The sequence below is a fragment of the Hyperoodon ampullatus genome (genome assembly GCF_949752795.1).
Source record: "Hyperoodon ampullatus genome assembly, chromosome: 20".
In the NCBI taxonomy this organism is placed as follows: domain Eukaryota; kingdom Metazoa; phylum Chordata; class Mammalia; order Artiodactyla; family Ziphiidae; genus Hyperoodon; species Hyperoodon ampullatus.
In genome coordinates, this window is record NC_136933.1 from 8,380,991 (window position 1) to 8,397,064 (window position 16,074).

The 16,074-nt window shown below is 43.1% G+C and overlaps 1 protein-coding gene across 1 annotated transcript in view; it reads right to left on the minus strand.

Annotated features, from left to right (window-relative positions):
* The window catches only part of KCNU1 (potassium calcium-activated channel subfamily U member 1), a gene marked incomplete at both ends in the record, with an annotated part of 136,943 nt that overhangs the window by 21,340 nt on the left and 99,529 nt on the right, over window positions 1–16,074 (minus strand). Inside the window, 3 exons of the mRNA XM_079726827.1 lie at window positions 551–737; window positions 2,253–2,477; window positions 5,759–5,855. Of these exons, the coding sequence (XP_079582953.1) occupies window positions 551–737; window positions 2,253–2,477; window positions 5,759–5,855 (509 nt within the window). The remainder of the gene's footprint in view (window positions 1–550; window positions 738–2,252; window positions 2,478–5,758; window positions 5,856–16,074) is intronic.

The following is a 16,074-nucleotide window of genomic DNA, read 5'->3' on the forward strand; positions in this document are numbered from 1 at the left end:
TAAAATACCAATGGCTATGCTCACTGATATTTGATTCATAATAATAACAGCACTTACTACTCTATGATCTTCTTTAAGATGGGAAAAAACAGTGTTATGTGCATTCCATTTAGAAGATGGACATCATTTTTCATTTGACTAGGATTCCCAAGGACTGAACTGTCCACTAATTCTAGTACAGAATTCTCAGAGCTGGATAGGATTCTTTTTTTTTTTTTTTTTTTTTTTGCAGTACACGGGCCTCTCACCACCGCGGCCTGTCCTGCCACGGAGCACAGGCTCCGGATGCGCAGGCTCAGCGGCCATGGCTCACAGGCCCAGCCGCTCCGCAGCATGTGGGATCTTCCTGGACCGGGGCACGAACCCGTGTCCCCTGCTTCGGCAGGCGGACTCCCAAGCACTGCGCCACCAAGGAAGCCCGCTGGACGGGATTTTATAGGTCATGTGGCCCAACCTCTCCTCCTCTCCATCATTAAAGTTTTTCAGAGAGGAGTTAATTATTCCTGATCCCATTCTCTCTAGCCTCTTCCCGTCAGGGTATTGTTCTTACGTGGCTCTGAGGGTGTCTGGGCTGAGCAGCTAATCCGAATTGATCTGATGTTGAGTGTGGCCATGATAGGCTCCATGTCCACCAAGGCCGGGCTGCTGGATGACTTAGATGGGGAGGATAAGACAGCACACATGGAACATTCCTCTATGTTGACGGCATGGAGGTCTCCAGAATACAGCACAGATCCCTATTGAGAGAAAACCGGGTACATGGTGGTGGCGTTTTGTGGATGTTGCAAGTTTTTGAGCCAAAGCCTCCACTGACTTGGTTTTAAGACTTAGTTACCTGATATCTGACACTTTTATCCTTATCGTTCATGAATATCTGAGCGTGACTGAATTTTGCAGGTCCTTTCTGAGAGCAAGTCTGGATGCGACAAAGTGCAGTGGAGAGAAGGGAGCCTAAACCCACTTAGATGGCTCAAGTGGAAGAAAAGAATCAGAGTAAGGGTAGCAGTGGTGAGGGAAAAAAGTCACAGAAGGTCCAGATCTAAAAGCCAATTCTGGGGCTTCCCTGGTGGCGCGGTGGTTGAGAGTCCGCCTGCCGATGCAGGGGACACGGGTTCGTGCCCCGGTCCGGGAAGATCCCACGTGCCGCGGAGCAGCTGGGCCCGTGAGCCATGGCCGCTGAGCCTGCGCGTCCAGAGCCTGTGCTCCGCGACGGGAGAGGCCGCAACAGTGAGAGGCCCGTGAACCGCAAATAAATAAATAAATAAACAAAAGCCAATTCTGCATCCTCACAAGTCTCGCTTGTAGGTGACTGCATTTGTACCCTGGATTAATTAGCCAAGTGGCAGTTGCTTCTTTTCTTTGGTGGAGAAATAGGGATAGATCTGGTCCCACCATTAGGGGGCTGAGATGCTAACACTGGCAATTTCTGACACTAGCTGGATCTGGAGACTCCTGGTCATTTTCTTTCCTCCTTTCCTATGGACTAAAGTAAGCAGTGGTGCAGGGACATTTATGGTGACATAAAAAAAAAACAAATACAATTTGTTTCTTGAGACAACCGTTTTTGAAGAATATTCCTAATCTGTTGCTAGCATTATTTCTTGAAAAATCTAAAGTTTTGATGCATTTCACACTGCATATATATATTAATCCAGGGAAATGGTGGCATATAATGAGATACAGCCCTATGAAGGTTCAGAGCAAATACAATTACAACCACAAGGCCACATATGCATAAGGGATCCATTTCTCAGAATTTCTCCTTTTCATACATCTGTCAAGGACCACGTGGCATTATGTGTTCCATAAAAGGCGAGTCTCCAGAAAAGATGAGAAAGTTAGAGCACAAAGCCTGGCTGGTATCAGCTTAGGCTTAGCCATTAGGTCAGAATTGGATTTAGAAATGCAAAGAAACTCTATTACATAAAGACCATAAACATGGTTAGTGACATAAAACATGAAATATGTCTGGATTTAAATCCTAGTCCTGCTACTTACCTGCCATGTAAACTTGGACGGGTTGCTTACTCTCTCTGTGCCTAAAGTTCAGCATCTTTAAAACTTATACCATGGGGTTATTTGGAGGGTTAAATGAGTTAATATGTGCAAACTGCTTAGAACAGTTTCTGGTACCAGGAAGCACTGTATAACTGCAAGCTACTACTGATTTATTATTATTATCATTATTAATCCTAGTACTGTTAGTATTGTTATCATTATAAATATTCACTGTCCCTTACTGTGACACTTACAGGCAGAATGTATATCTGGGGAAAGTTCTGGAGAAATCGCCATTCTCTCTGCAGGTAATCCAGAGACCCAACGAACACAATGTCCTTCAGCTCCTGACGGGTATAGCTGCTAGCTCTCAACGGCATCACAAAATTCCGAAGCCCCATCAGTGTTGAGTGGGCGTCTCCAAAGACACACGCTACAATGTGGTTCCGAAACTCATGTTTTGACTTCTCAGTTCGTTTCTAAGTATAAAGCAGGCCAGAGTCTGGTCACTTTTAGAAACAAGATGAGAGTCCCTTAAAGAGGGCTCTTTCCCCACATCCCAACTTTTCTTGGTATTTACATTCACACTAGCACTTTCATAAGGATGATCGGATTTTGCAAATTACTCATAAAAAACATGGAACTTATCCACTTATCCACTATGGGACAATTAAACTATGTATCTTTTCCAGGAGTTCCTTCTTATTTCACTTTTTCCAGTTCTCTATTAGCCTGGAGTGCCTCAGTGCAAACTCAGATCGGCATCATTGAAATCATGAAATCATTGAACCAAATGGGGAAAAACAGCTTTCATTTTCATTACATGTTTTTAACCTCGTATGTGCTATAGTACGACTCACTGAAAAACGAAAACGTTCCAAATCCCATTGCTAAACTTGTCTTCTAGTGAGCCCTGAAAAACCCCAAGTTGTACAACATGCTGCAGTTTTCAGCGGATTTTCATACATATGAAAATATACATGTTAGCTTGAACCATATGAGATTGCCTTTTTTCTGGGTCAAAAATGGTTGAATATTGGCAATTTCATATGGTCCCACCTACTATACTGCCCAGATTCAATAGATTCCAGAGTTGAGGAAATTTATCATGAAAAGTTCACAAAATAAATGTGAAGGTTACAAAAGTTCCACTTGATCCCAAACATTTCAATATGTCTCATACTCTTATCAGCATGGCCAATTTTTAACATCTCCCCTATACTTTTAAGTTGAAGACAAAATAATATACGTGACGGATATTTAGATTAGGTTTCCCCACATTCATAGAGACTTTTAAAAACAATAAGTGTAACTTTAGAGAAAGGGATGATATTCCTGTAGGAAACTTATTTTAAGTCTCTGTGATTGATTTCAGGGAATGAGTCGATGTCTTACTCTCACGGTGCTGGGATAGGTAGAATAATCACTGATTTTGTATTCTGGTAGTCATTAGCGTATGACCATAAACAAACTAGTTAACCTCACTTACCCCTAATTTTTTTGTTTAAATGGTTTAAAAATAAATAAAAGTTAATTCTGTTGTGGAAATTAAATAATATATTGAAAGTTCAGCGCTCGCCTCCTTAACTGTTGTTCAATAACTATTTAATCAAATCTGAATCTCACTGAATTCCTAGATTTTCAGAGGAGGACCCTTGGAAGCTGGTAGAGAACTTGTTAAATATATTTACAAGCACTTCCTGTTTGAGTGTGTTCTACCTTCCTGAGCACAAGAAGATTCAGGATATTTCAAAGGGATGTATCATTCATCCTTATGCCAGTTTTTTGCTGGGTTAAAGGACAAGCTTCTATGAAACAGGGGCTGTTGAAATCTAACAGGATAAATAAGTCACATCTGACATCTCAACAATTAGAGTTTGTCCAATTAGCATAGACTGGGAAATAGCATAGTTTGTCCAATTAGCATAGACTGGGAAATTCCAAAGGGAATGGCCCTGTGGGAAACGAAGCTACTTGTCTGGAGAGCCTTTCTAGAGAGTGATATGAATCTTAACCAAATCTATTGAATAATTGTCTCTGGCTAATTCGATTAGTTTTAACTTGAATAATGAAGCCTCCAACAGTATTTAATGTAACAGGCCTGAAGTCCAGAAATTGCTCTTTTTAGTAGACCTAAACAATTAGGAAGGAGATACATGGCAGAGTGCAATTAATGGGCACAGCTAGAGAGGCAATTTCTCCAAGGAACTGCAGCACAAAACTGTCTCCCAATTGAGAAAGATGGTGGCTTTTGGGGGGAAGGGGAGACTGCACTATTTGTTCCAAGTAACAGATCGACAACTTCCATTTGACTTTTCTGCAAACGCAACCAAGTTCAAAGTTGGCCCAAATTTTGTAATCTGGACATTTCTCCTCTACAGTCACAGTTTCAAAACTCTTAGGATTTCTTAAACTAGAAGCCCTTCTAAATTTATCAGAAGACTCAGTTGGTGCTCTGAACTATAGTCCACATAGAGTTGCTCTATCACAGCAACCTGTCCGCGGGCTCAGTAAATAGGGTATAAGAAAATGTCTGCTATTGCCATCTCTTGGTCTCTTGGATGCTTCCACCTGCAACCCCCTCCCAACCTTTCTAAAGATTTCCCTCCCACTGGAAACGTGTTTGCCTTCCTGCTCAACGGATGTTTATTTCGTTTCATTCAGAATAAGACATACTTGCTAAAATGGGGAGTTTCAGCAGCCCTAACAGTTTTCCAGTTGATATGACAGCTCTGACAATTTTGTACTTCTGATCAAATGATTGATCACGCTTTTTACAAAAATTGGAACATATTCTGTCAGGACATTGGCACTGAGCTACAAAATTGTGTGTGTGTGTGTGTGTGTGTGTGTGTGTGTGTTTAACAGAAAAAAGTGAACTAAACTACTTTTGGAAAGCAAGAAAAATACAAAATTATCAATTAGTCACAGTTGAACAAATTATATAGGGTTCTTACAACATGCAAACATCTTTTATTAGTTTATTTTTAATTAAAAAACTCATCTTTTATTACTTAAATTTACCAGCTACTGCTTGCAAGGTAAACCACTGAGATTATCCTTGAGTTTCCAACTCTGGAAAATGAGAATAGATGGGGATCCAGAATGCAGGTATCAGAGCCTGGGATAATATGCAAGGCTTTTGCATCTTGGTTGCTGGCATTTCAGTGAGCTGAATTAGTTTGTCTCCTTAAGAGGACAGAGACAAGGACAGGATTCTAACGTCTATAAGGATTCCCTCATGCTGTGTGGGGTGGGAGGACTGAGCATTTTGGAGATACATCCTTTGCTAATGTGTTTAAGTATAGCCACCTTTAAGAAAAAATACTATAGAAAATCCAAACTTTAAAAACTAATTAAGGGAGTCTTTATTTAATTAAAAAAAGAAAGACCACAGAGTTCTTGTAAATAGTCTGTTCCCCTGGTGCATTTAAATCAATTAGGTTTACTAGCAAAACAGCAAAGTTTCAGGAGAACATTATTCTGAATAACTGACTCAGCTAAACTATTAAAGGAGGGGAAACGTAGTTGAAGAATCTGATCTAATTATTTTAAATCCCAGCATCATATTACCCACATGGTCCTTGTCAAATGCCACATCTGTTATTCTGCGTACATTCACATGGCTCATGAGGTATGTTTTTCCTTCAAAATTCACAGTTTACAAAGAGAAAGGGCAGGTGCTTATGACTAGTGGAAGGACATCATCTACCCTAAAACGAGCTTTATTTTACCTGAGATTTGGTACAACATCACCTACCAGAATCACTTTGTCCAAAGGGGTGGCTTTGCACCAGTGAAACATGCCACTGCTATCAAGGCGGTCAGACTCTCGCTCCATTTCGTATAGAAAAGTCCTAGATACGGAGAATGGAGAGTTAGCCTGGGAACACTTGGGGCTCGGGTGTAACAAAGCATGACGTCAAACTCATTGGAGCCTCAAGCCCAAAGTGAAGAATAACATAAGGAAAATGACCTCGGGTCTATGAGACCCCCAAATAAAGATGCATGTCTGAAGGACACCAAGGGCTGAATGTCTTCACAGCTGGAGACATACTAAGCACTTTGGGCAAAAGCCATCAAGAATTGTGTGTATGTGTGTGTGCACATGTGTGTGTGTATGTTTAACAGACACACCAGTCTCTCTTTTGAACTTAGATTAACTGCCTTGAGGGTGGTCACTTCTGCTCTTAATTTTGCTACTGCTCTGATGCTACTGCTGCTTGAGAGAAATCATGAGAGGTGTTTTGCACACCTGAATACAGAATTTAAAAGGCTGTGAGATCGAATCATGAGTGGTATACCTCTCTCCTTAACCTGTTTTCCTCTTGTCTCCTTTCCATATCTTTTCTTATGGGTCTCTTTTGAAACATCCTTACTTATTAAATGCATTTTGCATCCTTTACAGCTTCCATCACCAGCCTTCATTTGACTAAAATTTGCTCAAACCTTGGTCTAAGTCTCGGCAAAGCCTTCCGTGTAATCACCCTACATTGCCATCAGGCACAATGCTTGTCATGTCATGTATTCAATCACCAAAAGGGTTTGAGGAGCTTTTGAAAAATCCCACTCGCATCCCAAGGAATATATATGTGCTTGTGAGAGAAGAAAGGAAACACTTCAAGAATCACAGAGAGGTTTGGGTTAGAAAGGACCTGTTCAAGTCGAGAGAATCCAGGCACAGACTGCAGAAACAACCTCAAATCCCAAGGGCTTAACCCAACACAGGTTATTTCTCACCCACACTATGTATTTTACTGAGGTGAACAGGTGTCTCTGTTCTACACAGCCATTCAGAGTCTTAGGGGGACAGAGGCTCTACCATCTTAAGGGTACACCCCCGGGAACATGAATCCCCCTTGGTCATTAAGGCAAGAGAAGAGAGAGAGATGAACCCAGGCATTTAACTGCCTTGGCCCAAATCGACAAGTCATTGCACCTCACATTTCATTGGCCAGAACCAGTCATATGGCTCACATTTCATTGGCCAGAATAAGTCACACATGGCTCACATTTCACTGGCCAGAACCAGTCATATGGCTCACATTTCATTGGCCAGAATGAGTCACATGGCTCCTGCTGACTTTACAGGGCTGAGGAACATGGGAAGCATCTGAAGTATCTGCTGAGCATTTCTGTCTCTTTCAGAGACTTTAAAGAACACCCCTTAGTTTACGGATAAAAGTCAAAGAGCTAACAGACTGTAAAGCTGACACTTGAATATAATGCTGAGGTTGAGATTACTGGTGCTCACAATGTCCAATTTTCCTTTCCTGCCTTAGCAGATGGGTGGGTTAGGTGGGGCCACATGATTCATTCTGGCCAATGACATGTGAGAAGTGATGGCTGATATAGGAAGAAGCCCTCATGTGATTCTTCAGGCTCCCCACAACCTGCTGCAGAAATGGCCAGCCTGAGTACATGAGTGACTACGTGGAGCCGAGTCCCTGCCTCCTTGACCTGCGCTGGGCATGTAACGTGAACACGAAAGCGCAACCGTTGTTGCGCTAAGCCACTGAGATTTCACGGTTGCTCCCACAGCATTAGTCTGCCCTATCCTAATACAAATACCTTTTCCAAAATGCACGCTCCATAATATTAGCAGCTGGAGAAGTCCCAAGGAAATGATTTCTGTAAGCAAATAAATTTTTAGAAAAGTATCCCCTCTTTGAAATTCACCCCACAGCTTAGCATATCAAAGGTTCTGAAAAGTCTTGCAAAAGAGATATCCTTAAAAATTTGTATAATCCAGTGTTTTTCGCACACTTCTTTGATCACAAAAACTTTTACTATTTACTTAGGTACTTACTACCTAAAAACATCTGTTACTATGCCTTGAAATGCCTTTTCTGATGTACTGTACTATGTCACGCTATAGGTTCAGTCCCGGTAACCAGTAGCTTATGACAGCATTCTCCTGTGAGGTTTTACTATACATCCTGGGACTAATGTGACCTATTGTTCTTGGTGCTGAAGGGTTAGGGGTTTTCCCTGTAAATTAATACATCTTGTTGTTCAACACCTGGTTCAAAGACTCAGATCCAACGTAAGTATTTTGCTCTCTTTAACCAGGTTAGTTTCTAAACTACTATCTGAAGTCATACTTTTTCAGACAAAGGAACTTAAATTTAGATCAACATCAGACCTAAACTAATGCGATAGAGAGAGGACCCAGACAGAGAAGCTGGGGTGGGGGACTTGAGGCACTGGAGAAGGGTTTAGAAAAGTAGAGAGGCTAATTGCTAATGAGATCAGCCAAGGACTAGGTGCAATCCTTTATTTTCCTCTCCATTTGAGACCTACCTACAAAGTTAGTGGATTCTAGTCATCTACCTAGGCAGAAGATGTTATAAAGTTAAGCCTCAAGGTCAGCTTGACCAAAATGAGTTATCTTGCTAATTCAAATTAACAGCTTTTGGTGGTTTAAATATCCATAAGTCATGAGTCCCAACTCAGCATCCTAAAAGCCACACAGGCTCTCTTAATGGTGATGGCTAGACAGGACCACGGTGATGGCTTTATGCCAAGCTTGTTAAGGGGAGCACACCAAGACCCTAGTCTGGTTTTGATTTTTATCAGGATTTGGAGAATTGGCTGTGTTACTCATTCATAGCAGCTTGTTTCTCTCCATGTGTAGTTTCCTAGACACCGTCCCTCAGGTGTTGATATAATATACCCAAGCTACCTTCAGGAGGTGGCTTCCTGCTCTCTGCCCTCAGCACCCATGTCTACAGTAACTTCCCCTCCTTTTCTTCTGGTCACTTTCTTCAGCTCTTTTGCCACTTCTTCTAATGCGTCCTTTCCCCACGCCCACCCCCCATAATGAAGAAAGAGTCCTTGGTCTGGAAATGAAAGGCCCTTTTGGCAGATAGAAGATGATCTTCTCCCAAGCATATTTAACTTGACTCAGAGTAGCAAATAAATCACCGTACACTTTTCTATCATAATAAAAAGCATGATCTATGTAGCCAAGATGTCACAGAAAACATCTTTCTTCATTCTGATGTTATGGAAAACAGATACGCCTTAGAGGAAACACCTGCTGGAGACCTGCATTAAAGAAAAGGCTGGAGGAGACCCACTTCATCATAAAGGCATCCATCCAGTGTCCTTGCTAAAGCAAAACCTGATGCGATTCAGCTCACCATCCCTTAACTAAAGCTCCCTTCTGCCATATGCCTTGCAAATGACATGATCCTTTCAGAAATATACTTCCCTAGTGAGACTAATAAATCATCTATGAGAATGTGCAGTACTAGCCGTCTTAGAACTTGGAAGCAAGGATTGTATCATAAAGGCTGACTCTATTGGAGGGAAAGGTAGCCACGGGGCACCATCCAGGTCATTCAGGGCAAAGAAGAAAAGCCACATCTTGACCACAGGGAGAAGCCTCTTGGGTGAGGAGGTCTTTCTGTATAAGACAGGCTGGGAGAAATAAAGTGGGAGTTATCAGAGAGTGCCCTCAGCAGGACATGGTTGGGGCGATGGTGGGGTTGGTTCACTGGTCACAAAATAGGCTTCTTACTGTCCGAGCGAAGTGTGGTACCTTCCCTGGGAGAACCGAGGTGGTAACGGACCTTGAAATGTCCTCAGTCAGGTCTTGCCTTCCACTTTTGGAAGCCAATAGGCTGAGTGTGCTGGGTGAGGGCCTGTGGATGTGCAGAGCCATATGTGAAGGAAGCCGCCAGCTTTCTTTGCTCACAACTGCCTTCTTCAGGCTGCTTTGATATCCATGGAGCAAATGTCTTGTGAGCACAAGCTTGGACATAGCTCAGCTGAGGAAGGCAGGCTCCTTTCCTCTCTGCTTTCTGGAACCATTCTGAAGAGAACTTCTATTCGTCCTGTGCCCATAGCAACTTATCTTGTATGAATCCTATCAGTTAAAGGAAAATTTAAATGAAGCACCACTTTTGTTTCCAATGGTGGCACCCGATGAGACAGAGATCCAGCCATGCAGGGAAACCTCCATTAAGAAGGTGGGGGGTAGGTATCAGTGCCAGGTCAGGAAGCGTGATTTCCTAGAGTGTAAGTCCGCTTCCTTATTTCCTCCAACAAACAGACTTGACTCAGATTATTCTTGAAAATGATCCACCAATGGATGAGATCCTCCCTTTCACAATATCTATTAGAAAGCTCAAAAAGCACCTACAGTTCCTTTTTGTTGTCTTTGCAGGTCTCATTTTTGGATGTGTTAGGAAATCCTGGCGCATGACCATTCCATCTGAAACCTCTTTAAAACTCCACAGGTGGCTTGTAAATTCTTAGGAGAGAGTTTTCTGGCCTGGATGCAGAACAATATATTTTTTGCTCAAGACTTGAGTTGAATAAAAACAATATGTTTCATCAAGTCTTAGCACAGGGAGAAGGACAGGTCCCTTGGCTGAGTGCTGGGGAGGAGAGGAGGGTTGTGTGCCTGTTTCCAAGAGTTTCAGTGCCCTTCTTGGTGCAGTCTTTGGAAAAATCCCTTGCCACTGCCTCTTGAAAGCAGCCATCAAGTTCCCACCAAAAATGGAGGGAAAATTCTCAGTCCCAGGATGCCTTTGGTGCTGCTGAGGATTCTGTATCTTGCAGGCTACAGCTGCCTTCTCCCCAGGGACTTTGGCACAGGTATGACAAGGCTATGCAGTTCACACTTAACCTGGAAATAGTCATTTATCATCAATTCTGACTACCACCTTTTGTGTTCTGGGAAAGAGGAAATCACCTAAAATTTAGGAATGTGAGGGCACGCTGTATAATCTCTGCTTCCCCCCACCTCTCTCTCAGACTTACATACATATACACACACCTCTATACACATACACACACGCTATAGTCAAACTTCAGAATATGAGTCTTTATGGTCACATTATGATTTCATTTTTCTGGGTTTCACCTGGATGCCGCTTACTCATTACAAAGCATTATTTTTACTTTGGAAGAAAACTTAAGGCGTAAAAATGTGGATTATTTTTTGCAGCCCATTTGCCTAGGAACCTGGGCATGGGCAAGTGGAAAAGGGCTCCTGTGAGCACTGAGAAGCCTCAGGACCAAGCAACCGGGGAAGGAGCTCAGGAAAGTGACAGGCACAACTCACTTTCCCTGTTAAAAAGGGCTCTGTGGGGGCTTCCCTGGTGGCGCAGTGCTTGAGAGTCCGCCTGCCGATGCAGGGGACACGGGTTCGTGCCCCGGTCCGGGAGGATCCCACATGCCGCGGAGCGGCTGGGCCCGTGAGCCATGGCCGCTGAGCCTGTGTGTCCGGAGCCTGTGCTCCGCAGCGGGAGAGGTCACAACAGTGAGAGGCCCGCGTACCGCAAAAAAAAAAAAGGGCTCTGTGATCACGTCCTTTTTGACGAGAAGGGGAAAGGGAGCACCAGGCTCTGCGCCTCCCACCCCCAGCTTGACCTGATCTCCTTGCTGAGACTCCTTTACTGGGTAAACAGTGAGAAAGCCTGCCACAAAATCTCATGGGGCGTGACATACGTTGACAGCAGGCTGGTTATCTCCAAAGCTGCAAGCCCTCTTGGTAGTCATGTGGGAAACCTTAGGGAAGGAGGGGAATAAGAAACCCGGGGGTGGGAGGGATAAACTGGGAGGTTGGGATTGACATATACACACTACTATATATAACACAGATAACTAATAAGAACCTACTGGATAGCACAGGAACTCTACTCAATACTCTGTAAATGGGCTGTATGGGAACAGAATCTAAAAAAGAGTGGATATATGTATATATATAATTGATTCACTTTGCTGTGCACCTGAAACTAACACAACATTGTAAATCAACTATACTCCAATAAAAATTAATAAAACAAAAAAAAAAGAAACCCATTGTGGGGCAGCTAGGGCAACCGACTCTGCTGGTTGGCTTAAGACTCTGGTGTTCTGGACAAGAGACTTCAGTACTAACACTGGTCACTCGACGGCCAGAATGGGGATACTTTTCCCTGATACTCTGAAAAGCTCCTAGAGAGAGAGGAAAAAGGGGGAAGGAAGAATAAAGCCTTGAAACGCTATGCCCAGAACACCTTCCACACCTCTACGTTTATAGGTAATTCTGGCTGATGTGCAATGGAAGGAAAGACAGTTGGGCGGCTGGAGCCCTGGAGGTTTTACGACAAGAAGCTTCCAGTAAATCGTATCTTCCAGATTCCCTCTTGTTCCTGTCTCCTAATTCCTGGCATATACAAAATCTTCCCTAAGTTATTGAGGAATTATTGACTTTAGTGGTAAAGAGTGTTGGTATGATTTTTTAAAAATCTGAAAATGATATTTTAAAAAAGAACGGTGTTAAACTTCAGGACATCATTGTATTCAGTGTAATCTTTTTTCAGTCTACACAGGAGAATGTAAACCGTGTTCTAGCGTAAACCAAATCAGCTGTGAGTAGGGTGCTGTTTGCCTTTAAATGCTGCTTTCCAGATGGAGTCTATCAAACCCATGGCCTCTATTTTCCATGTTTACCATTTGAAATCTCCGCAAAGACATTTTTTCCACCCTCTTGCCTTAGAAGTTAGACCCGAGGTCAGAATGGCCCCGGCCCAGGTTACGGCAAGAAAGGGGGGGGTATTTCCATTAGATAAACCCACATCTGAGCTCACACGTGACATCTCTCTGCTAAGCTGTGCTTTATTTCTGATGAGTGTAAACTGACAGGTTCTCTGCAGAGTGTATTCTGTGAAAGCATTCATGTAGGCATCTAAGAACTTAAAATTGTTACCAGACGGGAGATGGAGGAGAAAGATAAACAAGGACAATTTCCTCTTCCTCACCCATTCCCCAGATGGACCCTCATTTAAATCCCTTTGTATTGATATTTTATGGATATTGCATTTGGGATTTCCTACAATGTGAGGACAAATGAGACAATACCCAGAGCAGCAGCTACTTTAATAAAGGCTGGAGTCTGTGCCCTGGGCAGGGTAGCCCAGGGCGCAGGGCACACCTCACCTCTCCTGGGAACGATTTCCTCAGCCAATCTTTTCAGCATGAGGTTGCATTTTCAGGTGCCCTTTCCAACACTTTCTAACTATCAAATGACACAGTGAACACAGAAGTTGATCTGAACGAAAAATATTTTCCTCCCTTAGACAGTTTGGGATACAATCTTCCCTGTTCAATGGACTAGGAGCTGAACGATTAAGTCAGTTATTCCGATACTTTTGATCTTAAAAAACACATTACATGAGACAAATGCAAATTTCAGGCAAAAGACTATTACTTTTTTTGGTTTGTTTGTTTGTTTGTTTGTTTGCAGTACATGGGCCTCTCACTGTTGTGGCCTCTCCCGTTGCGGAGCACAGGCTCCAGATGCGCAGGCTCAGCGGCCATGGCTCACGGGCCCAGCCGCTCCACGGCATGTGGGATCCTCCCAGACCAGGGCACGAACCCGTGTCCCCTGCATCAGCAGGCGGACTCTCAACCACTGCGCCACCAGGGAAGCCCAAGACTATTACTTTTTGTGGGGAGATAACGGAAGTGGGAGATAGGAATTTGAAATATCTGAAAACTAGTTCATTTTTCATTGTATTGATATACTTTCTAAGGTTTTAAGGGGTTGAGCCTGGGTCAGAGATTAGGGTGACAAAAATGCTTTCCTTATGCGGTGGGGTGAGAGGCTTGGCCTTGACAATTACTACTAATAATGCCCCCCACCAAAGACATTAGGAAGGGAAAAACTAGCATCCATCAAAATGTTACAGGTGTGGGTGTGCATGAGTGCCTTGGTGTGCGTGTGTGTGTGTGAGAGAAGGAGAAAGAGAGGGAGGGGTATCAGACCGAAAGGTACACAAAGTGTGTAGAGGACATAATTCCAGGATACGTGGATACAACTGGATTTTTTTTTTTTTTCTGGAAAAAGGGTGTTATTTGTGAAGCCTTCTTATCCACATTCCTTAGTTTCTCTGAAATCCCTGGGGCTGAAGGTCAAAATGGAGACAAATTATTAGCACGCTGGTGATTACAGATTTTTGGAAACATTGGAAGGACCTAATGATGTGTCAAGGACCACAGACTTTAAAAATTTCCCCACATCTGGAAGCCATCTCTGGAGGGAAGCCTATGGAATAAAGGCATTCTGGGTGCTATAGCATTGTCCTTAGCGCCCGTGACCTGTCAAGCAGCAACGGAGAGAATGGAGATGGACGCCGCTTGGAATCAGTTGTGACACGGAGCCCTCCTCCCCTGCTATGTGTTACAAGATGGCTATGTTTTAAAGGTGGCCTGCCTTGATGAAAGGTGAAAAGGTAGAATTAGTGGTCTCTGGTGGGAGGGAAATGGTTGTGGTTAGTGTTCTTTAACAAGAAGTGATTAAAGTTGGGCTGTTTTTAGGGGTGAAAGGTAAGAGTCGGGGTTTTTAGGTGGGAGACAGGAGTCACAGGGTGAGAGGGAAGGAAGGTCTCGAGTACTGTTACTGAGATGTCCCTTGTGTTTTAGGTCTTTACATGAAAGACGAATGAGAACAATGGGAAAGGAGGAGGATGCTCATACTGCCTTGTTCGCCTCTGAGATTAAGTTTCTGCAGCACATCAAGTACTTGACTTTTCTTATGTGTGACTACATAGGTGACATTCATTTCTGGATTTCTTGAAGCTGAGGTCTGTTGCATCAAGAAGCCATCTGGAATGAGATATCACCTCACACCAGTCAGAATGGCCATCCTCAAAAAATCTACAAACAATAAATGTTGGAGAGGGTGTGGAGAAAAGGGAACCCTCTTGCACTGTTGGTAGGAATGTAAATTGATACAGCCACTATGGAGGTTCCTTAAAAAACTAAAAATAGAACTACCGTATGACCCAGCAATCCCACTACTGGGCATATACCCTGAGAAAACCATAATTCAAAGAGTCATGTACCACAATGTTCATTGCAGCTCTATTTTTACAATAGCCAGGACATGGAAGCAACCTAAGTGTCCATCGACAGATGAATGGATAAAGAAGATGTGGCACATATATACAATGGAATATTACTCAGCCATAAAAATAAACAAAATTGAGTCATTTGTAGTGAGGTGGATGGACCTAGAGTCTGTCATACAGAGTGAAGTTAAGTCAGAAAGGGAAAAACAAATACCGTATGCTAACACATATATATGGAATCTAAGAAAAAAAAAAAAAGGTCATGAAGAACCTAGGGGCAGGTCGGGAATAAAGACGCAGACCTACTAGAGAATGGACTTGAGGACACGGGGAGGGGGAAGGGTAAGCTGGGACAAAGTGAGAGAGTGGCATGGATATATATACACTACCATATGTAAAATAGATAGCTAGTGGGAAGCAGCTGCATAGCACAGGGAGATCAGCTCAGTGCTTTGTGACCACCTAGAGGGGTGGGATAGGGAGGGTGGGAGGGAGGGAGACGCAAGAGGGAAGAGATATGGGGATATATGTATATGTATAGCTGATTCACTTTGTCGTACAGCAGAAACTAACAAACCATTGTAAAGCAATTATACTCCAATAAAGATGTTAAAAAAAGAAAAAAGAAACCATCTGGATGCCCCACCACTTCCCCCTATTGCCTAAGGTCCAGAAGGATACTTTGGGGAGTCATGCATTGCCTTCCCAAAATTGTCTACTTAGGTGCAGCCACTTATAGGAGGGAGAGAGGGAGAAGCGGAGACAGAGAGAGAGTGAGAGAGAGAGTTTCTACAACCTTTCCAGGAAACTTCCTATAATTTAAAAATCACCACCAAACATACACACACCTAAATGTCTCCTGTCCCATGGAGCCATGGTGTATGCTGATAAGTGAGTTGCGACTTGCATCTTTCTTGCTACGTCCCACAGCACAAACAAGATCACCCCATGGTCCACCACTAGTCACCCAGCAGGCAGAAGTGCATGCATGAAGAGGGCTTCATTGCCCTTGTAGACCAAATGGACGACTCAAATAATGCATTGTCAAGGTTTTCAGCTCAGAAGCTCTGGCTTTTATAAACTAGAGTAAACTGGCATCTGTTTAGAATTATACGGATACTTAACACAAATATAAATAATATTTAACTTCCTGGTGGGTCATTTTCTGGACTGTTTTGCAAGAATGCAAATTCTTTCTTATAATCTCTTTCTCTTCCCTGTCAAAATA